Below are 16,746 nucleotides of genomic sequence, written 5' to 3'. Positions count from 1 at the left end.
ACTAAATATTACCCATCTCCGTACTCAGATGGGGTTTAGGAGTTTGACGCCGATGACAACCACCGTGCCGACGGGCCACATGGAAAGTTTTCTGTCATCTCATCTTGTTGTCAGGTTTCGTTGCGAGTTTTATTCTCATTTCAGATTCAAGTATCGTGATTATAAGTGCGGAAACAACAGAGAAAAATATCCCCCATATAGCCTTAAGAGACTGTTGGGGCAAGTGCTGTTAATGAGCACCTATGAAGGCCACAAATTGCACACGAGGGGTATGGGTGGCCAACACCACGCCCGACCGCCTTTGTCTCCGCCAGTGGCGATGTTTACACACCGCACCAGGTACTTTTATTTGAGGCCGAGTCGACCTAGGGGAGGCCCAGGACCGGTTCAGATAATCGTCACTGGTGCTGACCGTGAGGGGATATCAAACTCAGATCGTCGGGTTTGGAGTGCTATCCACTACACTGCCACACGCAAGTTCTGTTAGCGAGCACCGATGAAAGCTGGCACGGCACACAACGGGGTTGGTGGCCAGCACCACTCCCATCCGTCTTTGTCTCCCCAACGGCGATGTTGACACACCGCACCAGATACCACACACGCACACGCACGCGCGCATGCCGTGACAAGGTTAAGCTGCGAACCCCGCAGTGGCCGTGTGCACTTACGGGTTTAATGTCGCTGTCCAGGGCTCCCAGAAAGTCCTCCCGCGTCACCTGGAGCCGCTCCGCCTTCTCCATGTCCACCTCCACTTTGGTGGTCGCCTGTTGGGCACCGTGCGCACACGTCGCTCACACGTCATTACTAAAACTAAACTATTTTTTTTTATTTTACCAGGTAAAACCCACTTAACTGTATGGCTCCTTTTTAGAAGCGACCTGGCCACAAATTGATATCTCAACGAAGATGCTCATCGTGTGGAAATTTACAGCAGCAGAATACTCTAAAAGCGTGTTTCTAAATGTGGAGGGAAAAACTGGAGGGCCCGGAGAAAAAACCCAGGCGACCGTGGGGAGAGAGACACGCAAACTCCAAATATACAGCAGCAGCAGGCGTCACGGTCGGGATCGAACCCAAAACCTCCTGTATACCAGGCGAGGTAGTTAACATCTCGCCACCTTGGCGCCCTTATGCCGATGTCCACTGCCGAACCGCGCCAGGTGTTGCCGATTGTGCCTTTTTTCGGAAGCCAAGCCAGTGAGCCTCATGAGTACATTGGATGACTTACCACTTCTCTCCAAACTTTTGGGCGAGCCCTAATTTTTTTTAATCAATTTGGCCAATTTTCAAGAAGGCACACTCCCGAGTAGCAACACAGCTTTATAATGAAGTTTGCTCGTACCGGATCATCAGTAAGAGAGATATCGTGGCCCCCACTCCCCCAACATGACACCCCTGCCCCGTTACGGACAGCCAGACGGAGCTGATGACGGAACGTTTTCAACCTCGGTTGGGTCAGGAGCTAATGCAAACACTTTCGACCTCGTGGTAACGCAATCAATTCCCGACGTACAAATCCTACCTACTTCCTGCGGGGGGCCGTGGCACGCATCGGCAGCCAGCACTCGCAGTTCATGGTGGTGATCGGCACTGGCGGTTGGTTACCTTGATGTGGCGGTTCATGGCGGTGGACTGCGCGGCCCTCACGAGCCCCTCCAGCTCGGCGCCGCTGAAGTTCTTCGTCTCCACCGCCAGCTCGTTGACGTCCACGTCGGACGCCAGCAGCCCGTTTTCACGCATGCGCGCCGTGTGGATGTTCAAGATCTGGATGCGACCCTTATTGTCCGGGAGACCTGGGGGAAACGAGAGCGGGTCGGCGCGGGAGGGCGTGGGTGGGTGGGGGGGGAAGGAGGTGAATGCAAGGGACCGTGCGTGTAAGAAGACCCAACAACGGCAACAACGTTAGGTGACTATGACAATGTGAAGTTCGGCTATCGTAACGAAGGACAAATCACAAAATCCTTATTCGGTCCTCGGCTAGGAACAGGTTCTCCACCCCAGTCGTCGATTATCTCTCTCCTTGTGCGTTAGCCAAACAAACAGAGGACCACAGAGTTTGGGCGATAGTTGGCGCCGGTTCGGGCTGCCTTCCCGCTTAGTCTGCGGTTTCCCGCGCCACCGTACGATAAAATCCCCGTTGCGTGACACAACTTCTACGGTGCGCTGAACGACACGACCGTTAAAATAAAGCATTTGTCGTTGCTAATAATCGCTACGTGCAGCACAAACACGCACGAGCGGTGGGTAAAAGTCAACGGCAAAACGCACGACACGCGCGACGTCCCCACCGATTTCCATCTTGACCTCCAGACGCCCCGGTCGCAGCAGAGCATCGTCGATGAGGTCGGGGCGGTTGGTCATTCCTGGAGGGGTGACACGCGGCACAGGAGCGGGAGGGGGGGGGGAAAGGTGAAGCCCACAGGTGAGGCCAAGGTGGAGTCGTCGGACCGGGTTTCTCAACGTTTAGTGCGATGGAAGGCCTCTCCCTGCTGTTCAGTCATGGTGGGGTTGGGAGGACCATACACAAGTGCGCTAATCACTGCACCACCGCTCCACCACAGGCACATCCGGATAGCCAGACACACAAACATACACAGCACCATGCCCGGCTCACATTTGTCTCCGCAGTGCTGATGTTGATGAATCGCACCATGTGCTCATTTAAGGCCGAGTCGGCCCAAGGTGCGTGCCCCAGGACCAGTTCAGACATCGGTCACCGATGTTGGCCGTGAGCGGGAATCCAACTCGGGTGGCAGGGCTTCGCAGCGCATTGCGCCAACCGGTACACTGCCGTTCCCCAAACACGGGGGCACATACGCACGCACGCACGCGGGGATAAACTCTAGATTGGTTTGGGTCGCTCGCTGCCAGGGTGCCGGGTAAATCTGGAGTGGCGGATGGAGCAGCGGGGGGGGGGGGGGGGTGCCCCATCAATCTCGCGACAAAGCGGCAAATTCCAGGTAACAGCGACATAATGGGGAGTTAAATTAAATATTTCCCGCGCTGGCCGCCGGCTCCTAGACCCGATATCGGGCGCGGGGTTTTTTTTTCCAAGGCGCTGCTCGGCCGAGTGTGAGGGGGATGCCTTGTGCGCGCCCGATCAGCCAGTCACAATCTCTCACCACCCGGGGATCGCCGACACAAAGGCGCTGGGCGTGGAGGACAGGGGTAACGGTGGCGCTGACAAAGGGGGATAAACGCGATTTCGTACGCCCATTTCTGGAGTTGGGAGCAATTTTGAAAGGGGGTGGAAAGACGCCCGTACCCCCGTAACCCCCCCACCACTCCCAGTCTCCTGGCTACAGAGTCATTAAGGGAGGGAATGATGCGGTTTATGACCGGCAAAAAAGAAAAAAACCCCGCCGATCGCATTGGCCTGCAGCAGAAATTCAATTACGCTTTAGGCGGTTGCGGGCTGGGGTTGGGCGAGCGATGGAGAGGTTGCTCATTCATTCATTCCAGCCGCATTGTCCACGGACACAGTGCGCTGGGCTCCACCGACAGATTTGGTCACGTGGATTAGCAACGAGGAAGGGTGCACACAAGCGCACGCGCACATATGTATAGGAGTTTAGAAATGGCAGCGAAAAAGGAAAATTTTGATTCCAACTTAATTAACAACGGTAGGAAAAAAGAAAGTTAAAAATGTTGCCGACGGCGAACAGTCAGGCTGCGGTGATGAGACGGGGAAGAAAAAGTGGGCCGGAATATTTTGTCGTCCTATCTGGGTGCTCGTCATCCAAGAGCGTCGGTGAACTGGGATAAGTTGGACGAGGTTTAAAAATAAATTAACATATGTTAATACCCTCTATCACGATCACAACTTGCTCATGTTCATGTGCGCGTACGTACGAATACACATATGTGCGCACACACAACCACTAATCCAGTCACATCTACGCACACACTCGCACGCATGTGCTCACATGTGCGACACGCTGCGCTAAACCATGAAGACCCCGGAAATCCCATCTCTTGGCAAATCTTCCCCTATCTCCACTACCACCGGATGGACTTCCCACCAACACTAACACCACCACCGCCACCGCAACAAAACAAAAAAACACATACATGAGACGAAATAATCGCGACGCGTTTCTACATCTCAGTAGTTTACTGGAAACACGACCTTGGGGCTACGAGGGTGGGGGAAGGAAGCAGAGCGGTGCTCATCGCGCGCCGCCAAAACTCATAACCGGGGAGGGCGCAGAGGCCACGACGGCATCGGGGCCCCCGTCGCCAGCTCCGCCGAGGCGAGCGCGCGTGCGCGAGCCGGGGTTCGCGGGACTGCTAATGCGATTGAGTGGGCCCGCTGAAGGGTAAGACAAATTATTGTGACGGATGAGCCAAGAGCTGGACGGCAGCCACCTCGCCCTCTAGGCACCGCGCGCGGCACGCAGGGAACTTGGCTGGGAGGGGAGCTGCGGCTGACGCAGAGCTGCGGTGTTACCCCAAGCCCAGCCACCGCCACCGCGCACACTGCTGGGATTTCGCCAAATTCTGAGAAGTGGTGGGACGACGGGCGAGTATGCGGGCGGGCGGGAGAGCGAGCGAGCAGGCGTGCGAGCAGGTGGGTTTGAGCCAGCGTCTCAAAATGCCAGAGCGGGTATCGTGGGACGTGCAGATGGGTGAAGTGTGCGTGCGCGCGTGAACCTGATTGTTATAGTGGGCGCATTAAGCGGAATGTACACCTCCGTCCGGTGACATAGCTTCAATCGCTGGCGTCAGTGTCCAAAATTTTGCCAAATTCGAAAAATTGCATGGCCAATTACTCAACTGGGATCACACACGGCAACATCGCCCACACACCTCGTGCTGTCAAACTACGGCATCTTCAAAACATAGCAACGCTTTCCTTCCGCGACAGTCATACAAACGATCGGGCCAATGCCGAGCGTGCCGAACTATTACGAATACTTGTGACTCTCTGCGCTCACCGATGACGAGGATGTTGTTGAGCTGCTCCACTCCGTCAATCTTGGAGAGGAGCTGGTTGACGACCGTGTCGTGCACGCCCGTGCTGCCGGCCATGCTACCGCGCTGCTTGCAGATGGCGTCGATCTCGTCGAAGATTATGATGTGCAGGCCGCTGTTGACGCCGCACTGATCGCACGGGCGGTGGAGTGAAGGTGGGGTGGGGGGGTGGCGGAAAAGACGATATAAATACGACGAAATAACTTAGAAAAACAAGAGACCTCGCCAGGCTGATTAAAGTGCGGGTTGGAGCAAAGGGATACCCTAGACCGAGCGTGGGAAGATCATGACCATAGGATCGGTCCTTCCATTGCGCCTCTCATGTCACATGACATCGCAAAACTCTTTTGCCGTTGCTCGCTGGTTTAACACCTGTGAGACAAGGCTGCAAAGACGGCTGTCCCTGGTGTAGGCCAATCCGTTTCAAAGCCAATGCATATACTATCATCAAAGCATGTTTGTTTGCATGTTTTACCACAAGCATGATGTGTGGTTAATGCACACTTGATGCCTTGCGATAGGTGTCTATTGGGTGTTTGGACATCTTCACACCTCCTGTATTATTACCGGAAAAAGTAAAGCCTATTATTTTTTCATCACTCTTGTGTATACTGCGCACAGTTACGGTTTAAGACCATCAACTCAAAAGTCAAAGTTGTGGCAACATTTCATCCACCAGCAGGACGATGGGATATCTCCATACCTGTTTCATCGTTGTCGTCTGGAATGATCTTCCTTCCGATATTAGAAAGCCACTGGAGCTATGCACTTTTAAATGTTCTTCTTTCGCAGCGTACGTAGCCTACCCTGCTAATCGGAGATGCAGGGGAAGGACAACAAACTAAACATAAAAAGCAGTTCAAAAGAAATGAGCTTTCAACCTAGATTATTTGAAAGTGCAGTGCTCCAGTGATTTCCTTATATCAGACGGAAGAGCGTTCCAGACGGCTGCACTGTCATTGGCCACGTCAGAAAATGGGAACACCGAAAGCTACGCCGCCACCCCTGGTGAGGCTTTTCCCAAAGAGAGAGAGCGATATCCGGTCTGGCCTACTCGTGACCGATTCTCCGAAGGTGCGGGGTCGCACAAACCCGCTTCTGTTCGTCCTCCGCGTCGGCGAACAGCTTGCGGATGTTGGCCTCCGACTCGCCCACGTATTTGTTGAGAACCTCGGGCCCGTTGACGATCTTGGGCTCGCGCGCGTTGAGCATCTTGCCGATCTGCCGCGCCATCAGCGTCTTGCCGCAGCCCGGCGGCCCGAACAGCAGGATGCCCTTCACGTGTTTGCACCCTGCGCACGCGTGGTAAGAGGCGGCGGGGGGAAGGGTGGGATACCGGTTAGCGTGCGCGAGGGTACACACACACCGTGCGAGGACCTCGTACGGGAGAACTGTACACGAGGTTACAGCAGATAATGAGTTTCATCCAAGTAACCCCCCTCCCCTCCCCCTATAATCCAGAACATCCTTCCCCCAGCAGTCCGTGCTGTCCACTCCCTGCCCTTGTTCAGGTCCAGGCTCAATAACATCTCGCTTTCCCTTGACCTATCCCTGACCGCTTCTCTCGCTCTGTCCACACTGCAAAATGAGAGCTTGTCAAGATATAAATGCAAACCAAAACAACTCATCGCACCCCGTATCGGCAATAGGGAGGTGGGAGTCCCCACACTTTCCAAATGTGTCGAACTGCCGTGCACCCATCTAGACTGCTGGTTGGACGGTGGTGGGGAGATCTAAAAACACTCGATTGACCTCCCAGCCGCGTTGGGAGGTCAAACTAACCAGCGACCTCTGGATTGCAAGTTCAGCGTACCACCATATTCTCCAGATTATAAGACGCATGTTTCCCCCCCCCCCGCCCGTGTGTTTTTACACGCTTTTATTTAACTCACTCTGTTGTTGTTGTCGTATCCTCAAATCTTGTAACTCAATTTGAACCCACTTCCCAATGTGGTATCGACTGCATACTTGGTATACTTATGTCATACTGATGACAATACTATATTCTATCATTGAAAATTATTTTTTAACCATATCTTTTTTATATGTTATGTTTCGGCTTGGGTCTAATTGTCCATGCTCAACTGACGTTGGCTGTAAATCACCACGGTCCCTTACATTATGGCAAGCTTCGGGGCCACTTTCTGGAGTGGTGGAGTTTTGCCATTACGAGTATGGTACATTTCATTAAAGCGTGTTTAAAAAAAAAAGTATTTTTAAGTATTATTTATTAAAGCAAATGTTGGGGGTTGCGTCATATAATCCAGTTGGTATGCGAGTGGTGTGTGGTGTGGACCAATCAGTTTCAAAGACAATGCATAAATTATCAAAGAATGTTTTTTGTTTGCATGTTCACCACAAGTACGTGTGGTGAATGCAGTGACAGGATTCCTTGAATAAAAATTCTGTTTGGTGTTTGAACATCGACACCTGTTTTATTGCCAGAAAGGGTAAAATCTATCGTTACATTTTAATACTGGCAAGAAAGATCCCATATTGGTGTGTGGTGTCTACGTGTAAACAACTTCATTGGCACCGGGCGTAAGTTTGGGGTGAGTCTGACTGTCTTACGGAGTGTCTTACTAAATAATCTGGAGAATACGGCAGCAACCCCACCAGAACGGCGGAGTGGCTGACTCGGCGGGGTTGAATCGGCCAATCATCAAACTGGGGTCGATAAAATGAATTACCGCTTTGTGGGGAAGGTCATTCATTGGTCGTCATCCTACTGACGAGAATCGCCACCGTCATAGGAATGTGGCATTTCGACCACTGGCTCTGCAGGGCTATAAACAGGGAGATGAGCAACGCAGCAATGCTCATTTGATGCTCATTTGATGCTCATTTGATGCTCATTTGATGCTCATTTGATGCTCATTTGATGCTCATTTGATGCTCATTTGATGCTCATTTGATGCTCATTTGAGCAGGGAATCACTTAAGGCTTGTTTTTATAAGCGGCGGTGGTGGCGGCTGCAGGAACGGGGAGAAATTGGCACACAGCAGGCCAGCTGTTAAGCCGTTAGCCGAACGGCATGGCGTGCACCGATCGGCCAAGACCACCGCGCTCGCCTTGACAAACAACAACCGGCAAACACGCGGCAGACAGCGGCAGGTCCGGGCAGAGCGCCGCTCCTCAAGCTTTTTTGGCAAAATGTTTTTCTCTTTTTGCGCCGAGATAATTTATTAAATCTCGACTTAATTATCGTTTGGCCCCGAGCTACAATGAGACACGGCGGTGTCTGTCATTGAAAAATGCCAGAAATCTGGACGAGCTGGCTGACTCCTATCGAAGCTTGTCGGGACAATGTAAGAGAGCGATCTTTTGGCTTTGCGGAGCAGAGATATCCAGCCAGATAATGTGGTTAATAAATAAATTACCACCGATTGAATCGATCAATTTCGTGATTTCCTTTGTTACTAACGCAAAACCGATCAACTCATTCTCGATTCAGTGTGCGAACGGTCGCCACTGTGGACAGGGCAGACGTACAAAAAAGTGTTATGATCGGTCGTCCGAAATGCGAGCGATGCCGCCGGATCTCGGAAGCTAAGCAGAGTTTGGGCCTGCATACACTCGGGTGGCAGGCTTCCTGGAAGCACCACGTGTTTTCGGCATGGGCTGTTAGGTGACCAGGAGATGGCAGTAGAAAAATTGATTCTTTGAATCTATCTGTGCAGAGCTTCCTCCCATGTACCAAACAATCACGAATGCAGTTTAGATAAACATCTCAATGCACAGGGATCTTCCCGATAAAAATAACAAAAACGCTCTTGAGACTCGGGGGAGGCCCTTCTTTTGTAAATAAAGTGTTATCAATTGTTATTACTACAATATTAGTTTATCTAAGCAATGACAGAAAAATTGTTTCTGCAACTTAGATTTGAATTGCATGGTTGAGCCCAACACATTCAACATCACACCTTTAAATGTTGGGCGCTTCCCTTCAACTGGAACACATTTCACATGAGGCAGATTGGATAGATTTAATGACTTTACTTATTTAAGCAGGAAGGACCCAATGAATTTATGAATTCAATCGGTCACAAAAGACACTCATCACGGCAAAACAGATTCATTTGCCGTTGTCACGGAACAAGTTATTGGCGTATGAGCGTCTTGCAACGTCAACATACGCAAGTAAAAGTATCCGCAAAAAAAATTATGCCCGCTTATTTGTGCCAACTGTGAGCATATTACATTAAAAACAACTAATCGCAAGTTTAATTAGGCAATTAACAAATTAGCCATGACGAAAATCAAAGAGTGCAGACGGCTCCACGCCAACGCGGAGAACACTGCACTGTGAGTTCATGCTTCGCCCAATGGGCCGTGCAAACAACCGGGTTTTTTTTTAATAAGTTGTAATTTCCACGGCACGTCTCCACTGGACATTTTAATCGATAGCCCTGAGCCTCTGTGGCCGTAGACAACCCACCTAGCCCCTCTGACACACACACGCATACACAGACGTACGCACACGGACAGACAAGAGTCAGACGGTGCACACACACGCATACCTATGCCAAACAAGCGTTGCCAGGTGACTGCACAAATCTGAAGGATGCGTGACAAAACGGGCTCCAAATAAAAACAAAAGGTAAAGGTGCAGCCCTGAAGTTTCTTGCTCAGGCCACTGCTGGCAGAAGGCCCTCCACGTGAAGCGGCTAGGTGAGTAGTTGGTTTAGTGGGTGGGTTAGTGGGGTGGGTGGGGTGGCTTGTTTGGATGGGTGGCTGCATGTTTGGATGGGTGGCTGTGTGGTTGAGCGAGTGATTGAGTGGGTGTGCGACTGGTTGGGTATTTGAATTAGTGGGTGGTTGAATAGGTGGTTGTGTGGATGACTGAGTGGGTGGGTGGCTGGTTTGGTATTTGGATGAGTGGGTGGGTGGTTGAGTAGGTGCTTGTGTAGGTGCTTGAGTAGGGGGGTGGGTGGCTGGTCGGGGATTTGAATTAAAGTTTGGGTGGGTGGATGGTTAAACGAGTCGGTGGGTGGTTGTGTGGTTGAGTAGGACTGGTGGCTGCCTGATCATCCAGGTGCACAGAGGAGACTTTATCCCCCGTGGCCTCTCCCCTGCCTTAATCTGCGCGCAGCGAGGATGCTAATCATGACAGCGATATCAATTATGGGGCAGTTGAATTTGGGGCTTCTGTCATCCCCTGCTCATCTGGTGCAACTGGTGTGGTGGCCAGGGTGATGGGAGGGAAGGGAGCGGGTGATGGGGGATGGTAGGAGGGGTGGGGAGGGGTAAGCGCAGTGGTGGGGGTCATCCCGGGTGCACAGGTGCAGTTTCCTGTTCCAAAGGTCTGGCGGCTCCTGGTAGACATGTGGGTGTGTGCATGTCTGTCAGAGTGTATGTCAGTGTGTGGGGAGCGGTGGTGCAGTAGTTAGCGCGCTGCGCTACGAACACGGGAGACCCGAGTTCGATTCCCGCTCATGACCAACACCGGTGACGATTATCTGAACTGGTTCTGAGTCTCTCCTAGGTCGATTCAGTACTTGGTGTGATGTGTAAATATCACCACTTGGGAGACAAAGGCAGCCAGGCATGGTGCTGGCCACCCACCCTCTCGAGTGCTGTGCTGGACTTCAAAGGCGCCCGCTAACAAGCACTTGCCCCAACAGCCTGTTAAGACTATACAGGGGATCTTTGTCTTTATTCCTTTACCAATGAGATAACAAGTACACATTGAAATAAATCTATCTACGGGCAAGCCTCAATTTGTCCGTAAAATATATTATGACGGGATGTGTTGTTGCGCTCAGCAGGAAACAACAGTTTCTCGAGGACAACGCACGCGCAGGTGCGCGACCTCTTTACAAACGGGTCAGCGACCTGGCAACATGTGACGTCTCCTACAACAAGCGCCGCCATCGTCGGCCCGGAGGAGGGTGTCCACCAACACCCACCTTCGAGCCTTCCGATCGCAGGTGTGCCCTTGTCGCCACAGTCGCGGCGTATCGTCGTACGCTGCTGCCGCCCGTCGACACAAGCGATGCGCTGGATTGAAAACTCATTTCTTCAAAGCTGCTTTTTTTGTGTTTAGCACGAGTGGCTACGTACGGTGCGTAAGAAAGACGTTCACCATGATTATACATACATGCCGACGGGCGATGGCTAGAGATGCGGTCCAGGACGAAGGACGGCGAATTACCGAGACAGACGCATTGAAGCGGCGCCCAATAGGTCAACAGTCGACAAAGGAGAAGAAGATCTAAGTCAGATGGCGGGGTTGAAACTGTATACCACTGGTGCTTGCAGGACGTACCGACAGGCAACAAGGGAAAGATCTACAGGCAGATGTAGGTGTTGAGACTGTAGTAGCGGTCATTGTAGGGCGCATGAGCTGCAAGACCGAGAACCATACGGTGGTGGCAGAGACGAGGCTGTAAGAACAGACCTACAAGGCCGGTCGTTGAACGTTCAACAAACTCTGGAATCTATCAGAAGGAAGCAAGGGCGAGGTGTGGTGACACTGACGGCATTGACTGGGATTACCGCTGCACACTCTATAAAAATATATCAATAATTTACAGGCCTTTGCAGGCTGCCGATGAAGGCCGGAACATATCGGGTCACGGGAGTTGTTTGAGCAAACCTCGCACGTGCTGTTCAGCGTGGGTTGGTGACCGGTTCTCGTGTCGCGCTTGAAAGATATCGGCCATGGCTGGGAATCGAACTCGGGTTGACATCTTCACCACCGGTAACCACCGCTGCGGCCTCCCGCAGCCACGCAGTCACGACGTGCAACCCAAATCCCCGCAGCCACGACGAGCAACCCAAATCCCTGCGGCCACGACGTACGAGCGCACACGCTCCACTCGCAACTCATCCCGGTACTCACCCATCTGCTCAACGATGTCGGGAGGGAAGACGCGAGATGCGAAGGCCCGCCGGAAGATGTCGGAGAACTCCCGGTCGAGACCACCGATTCCCATCTTCTCAAAGTTCCAGTCCGGGTTGATGATCGACTGCCGACCCTGCTTGGTTTTGGATTTTCCTGCAAAAAAAACGTAAAAACGGCGAGCGAGGATCTCAAATCACAGCCAGGGAAATGCGCAAGCACACGCCACAATGACGGCGAATATTATAATTGCCAATTTGTAAAGTTAATTTGAGTAAAAAAAAAGGACAGTGGCGACAGGTTTGCTGACAAGTGAAAAATAAGCACAGAATAATAATAGTTGATTTCTCGGCCACTGCGGCGGTGGGAAAACGCGTGACTTGACGAACCCGCAGCTCCTGCCTCTGGTGGCTGCTGACACCTGCTGGCTGTCGGTTTGTATGGAGCTCGCCGACCGCTTATTTGCTATGCTCGGGAAATGTTACCCCCGTCCACTTGCCCGTCGCTATGAAACTTACCGCGCAGCTTAGTCATACTAATGCTCGACTAACGGCTGAACAAAAAATGCTTGACGACAAAAAGCATTTCAAGACGATGCTGTGTATCCGCACAATAGGTGTGCTAGTGTTAGAATGCTTGAGCGTGGAGTCCAACAGAATAGAGGCTCCCCCCTTAATGGCCAGGCTTGTCAGAGCTCGTTTGAGCTAATCACATGTATGTACATGTAAACGAGGGTCTCCCACGTGCCGTGCGGGTCAGGGGTTCGTTTGACCATACTTCACCACGCTGGTCAGTCGGTTGGTCAAGGCATTTGCATAGATGTGGGAGCTACACGTCTGAATTCATCACATATCTGAAGCTACTCCAGGGTAGCTTCCGAGTTCTTTGCTTGGACGGATGGGCGACCACGCACAAAACAGGCTGTTATAGTCTGCGGGGTGACTTCACACAGCACGTGGCGATTGACCTCAATCAATCCTTACAGGTAATTCAATGCAAGTATCCTGAGCGTTAAGAATCGGTTATAACTGACGAATCGATGCATCGCTACACGCCTGTTATTTACATTCTGGATAAGGCCATTTCATTCTTTGCCGTCATCTTCCAACTCGTCTTTTAAGAGCTTTTATCTCGGATGCGTGTACATATGCATCTGCCCAAGGCTGGGAACGAAAGAGAGAAATTGAATTGCGCAAGACGAGGCTGGGAATGAACGAGCAAACCGCTCTTTGAATGATCTGCGAACGGATCCGTGAATGATTTGTGCGAGACAAGAGGACGCAGCGGCATCGTCACCCGTCAAGTTGAGATTCGAGTTCTCCGCCTTCTCAAAGATCACTTGCGTGTTCTGGTAGCTGACGCCCGTCAGGATCTGAGCACAGAGCGGACATCACAAGCACTTTGTCAAGGGCCATGGACGCGCCCCGTGGCAATTTCAGCGCAATCGATCATTGCTGGCGGTCATCACCGGCAACAGCTGCCGGTCCCGTCCGCTGCCGTAAGAAAATCTAAGTTGGCAAAATGTTCCCCGAGTTCAACAACTGCGATGGCGACCTTCCGCAGAGACATTAACGAGGCATGAGGCGGCCCAGTCGGTGGAAGCCGCGCGCTACGCACGCACAATTGAGTCCTTTTAGCCCTATAAAATGACGATTTGCATTTTAATTTTTATTGGTGGAGATATTTTACGGTTCAGGAGTCAGCGGTCAGGTGCTGGGGGTCAGGGTTCATGCTTGGGACGCCTGTCGTCGAAATGTTTTATATTCAGTGGGGCGATAGTTTGGCGGGTCAGAGTTCACGGTTTACAGTCGTAGGGTAATTGTTTCGTGAGTTCTCATTTTGAGTGGGGGTCACGGGGGAAGGGGGGAGGGAGGTATTTTTTGGTCATTATCGAGGTTGCCCAGGCCAGGATTAGGTGTCAATGTGGGTTCAGGCGCACGGTGTAGAGCAGCGGGAAGGAACCTCGTCCTTCCCAAGGGCCGCGTAGGACCTTTAGCGGGCTAACTACAAATACAAAGATCCCCCGCATAGCCTATAACAAACTGTTGGGGCAAGTGCTGTTAGCAAGCACCTATGATGGCCGGCTTTGAACACGAGGGGGTGGATGGCCAGCACGACGCCCGGCCACCTTCGTCTCCTCAGTGGCGATGTTTACACACTGCACCAGGTACTCATTTAAGGCTGAGTCGTCCTAGGGGAGGCCCAGGACCGGTTCAGATAATTGTCACTGGTGTTGGCCGTGAGCAGGAATCGAACTCGGGTCGCTGGGTTTGTTGCGCAGCGCGCTAACCGCTACACTTCCGCTCCCCAACCACAAGTCAACACACACACACACACAGACTTGTCACTTCTGTAATCGCAACACGTCCGTTACAAAGATAGACGTGACTTGAGCATGCAATAAATGATCAAGACAGTGTTGCCAGGTTCGGAAATATTCACCTATAGCGCACGATTAACGCAGCTAAATTATTTGCAGGCAGTCACGGATTAATATCACGACGACTTTTTTGGTTTGTGCGGCATTGTTCGGCACGATGTCCGACGTTTTGCTCCATTGTGCTGGCAGCTTCTTCAGGAACTGAATACTGAACAAAGGAGCTGAATTTGCAAGGCCTCAGGACGTGGAACGGATCGTCGGCCGTCACCCTGAACAACGCACGGTACGACTGGGCAACTCTGGGATTTCAATAGCTGTTTCAAAGCAGAAGGCCTCACGTGACCAAGGACTGCATGAAATGAAGTCACTGGCCACATCGGGCCCCAACTGTTACAGATTTCGCACCCCTGCTTCACAGAGACAAGAACCTCACCTTGTTTTGTTTGCTGCTGGTTGCATCGCCCTTGAGGATATTTGGGTCCACGGCCTCAATACCCTTCACTATCAGCCCAAACAGCTTTCCGGCAAAGCTGAACACAAGCTGCGGACGCACGGTGGGTTTAAGGTGGTCGTTAATTACGCGCGTGCAGAGCAAACAAAAGGCAGAGCAGCACCGCGCGTTCGTGGCCGAGCAGCACGCATCAATCAGCGCGCCGCTGCTCGTAAACGCCGCCGCCCAGCGACGGTCGGTAGCGACGGTGGCGGCAGTGTGATCACGCACAGACGGGAACGGTCAGAGCCAAATTATCCCCGAGACGAGACCAAGCAGCAAGCGCACGCCTCACGTTCATCATCGCCGCCACCGTCAGCCACGCTCAATACACTGGTGGATGAAGGCCTCCTCCCAGGCTGCCACCACCTCTCACGACGCTGTGATGTAATCATCCGCCAAGCACCTCTTGACGTGAGCAGAGTTCGTCGGTCACTTTTAGTGCTCAGGTTTTTTTTTTAAACGAGCCAAAATAGCAACAACGCTTATTTCAAAACATGGTTGGTGTTTAAACGCTATGACCGCAACCACAGCTTAATCCGCTACAACCCCAACACACACAGAAACAAAGATCCCCCATGGAGCCTTAACAGACTGTTGGGGCAAGTGCTGTTAGCGAGCATCTATGAAAGCCGGAATGGCACACGAGGAGTTGGGTAGCCAGCATCACACCCAGCCGTCTTTGTCTCCCCAGTGGCGATGTTTACACACTGCGCCAGGAACTCATTTTAGGCCGAGTCAACCTAGGGGAGGCGCAGGTCCAGTTTAGATAATAGTCACCGGTGTCGGCCGTGAGCGGTAATCGAATCCAGGTCGCCGGGTTTTTTAGGTCAGTGTGCTGACCGCTACACTACCGCTGCCCACAACACACACACACAAAGATAAAGATCCCCCGTATAGCCTTAACAGACTGTAGGGGCAAGTGCTGTCGCTAACACACACACACACACACGCGCACTCACACACCTGTTGGCCCACGCTGAACGACTGGCTGATGAACTGGCCAACAAAGTCCGTGGCCATTTTGTCCGAGTCGTAGGGATTCGAGTCGGCCGTCTTCTTCTGCAGGAAGTCGACCTCAATGGTCATGGTGCCGATGCTGTTCTTGGTTTTGTCAAACTCAAACGGCTCCACTGGGGAGAGGAGAGCGAGGGAGGTGAGGGAGGAGAGGGGGAGGGAGGGAAATTACACTCGCGGCGCGTAGGATCAGGGTGGCTCATAAACTGGAGTAAGAGGCATGTGACTAGAAGCCACAGCCATAGCGAGCTGCATACTGGAGGTATACTGGATGCGGTGTGCCGGGTGTGGAAATATATTCCAAGTGGGCAGTCCGAGCCGTTTGTGCGTGATGCACTGCTGGTTGCAACAATCGCTTCTTCAATAATTTACCGACCGGGCGGTAATGTGGTGATGGTGAATGATTACTGATCAGAAATGTCGGCATACATATTTATACTTTTTTTTTACTTTTAGTCCGAATTGCATTATCAACATCATGAGATGAAGTACCCATTCAGATTTCTCGCTGAGCAATGCAACTCTCTGTTGTAGACAACGGCTCACAGAAGTAGACATCACAGGGCTACTTCTGAGATCCCTTCAAGTGACCTCTAGTCCGCACAGTAGTTGAGCAGCAGCACTTTCCCACTCACTATGAAGAATATCACAACACGTAAAATAAATAACATTTTTATTTATAAGAACTGGAATTTAGCCACGTTCAATTCAATCCAATTTTAGTGCGATTTTATTTATTTGGCAATCGGGTCGAGACCATCATCACCTCACTCCACTTGAGAGAACCTGGGTTTAATTGCAGGCAGCTGTGGAGACATACCAAGGACCTACTCAGTCACGCTGTCACCTTCTGGAAGGTCGGGAATCCAAATTCCAGTTGATTTTTCACAAACACAATTCCACGCATGTGTCGCGAACTCAATAATCGATTTTATTCCACACCAAGTTTCTCTGGGGGTGGGAACGCCCCCCAACAAGACCACGCTAAGCTCCTGTAAGCACTGGCGTATAATCCGGATCACGATACCACTTTTGACCAT

General features: G+C 51.8%; 1 protein-coding gene across 1 annotated transcript in view; it reads right to left on the bottom strand.

Moving 5' to 3' along the window:
- NSF (N-ethylmaleimide sensitive factor, vesicle fusing ATPase) overlaps positions 1–16,746 on the bottom strand; it is a 45,895-nt gene that overhangs the window by 24,071 nt on the left and 5,078 nt on the right. Inside the window, exons 5-13 of the mRNA XM_078866039.1 lie at positions 15,656–15,822; positions 14,633–14,740; positions 13,116–13,191; positions 11,820–11,975; positions 6,067–6,266; positions 4,938–5,103; positions 2,289–2,363; positions 1,606–1,793; positions 669–764 (exon numbers count right to left, since the gene is read on the bottom strand). Of these exons, the coding sequence (XP_078722165.1) occupies positions 669–764; positions 1,606–1,793; positions 2,289–2,363; positions 4,938–5,103; positions 6,067–6,266; positions 11,820–11,975; positions 13,116–13,191; positions 14,633–14,740; positions 15,656–15,822 (1,232 nt within the window). The remainder of the gene's footprint in view (positions 1–668; positions 765–1,605; positions 1,794–2,288; positions 2,364–4,937; positions 5,104–6,066; positions 6,267–11,819; positions 11,976–13,115; positions 13,192–14,632; positions 14,741–15,655; positions 15,823–16,746) is intronic.

The sequence above is a fragment of the Lampetra fluviatilis genome, chromosome 21 (assembly GCF_964198595.1).
Source record: "Lampetra fluviatilis chromosome 21, kcLamFluv1.1, whole genome shotgun sequence".
In the NCBI taxonomy this organism is placed as follows: Eukaryota; Metazoa; Chordata; class Hyperoartia; order Petromyzontiformes; family Petromyzontidae; genus Lampetra; species Lampetra fluviatilis.
This window is presented reverse-complemented; position numbering and strand designations above follow the sequence as displayed.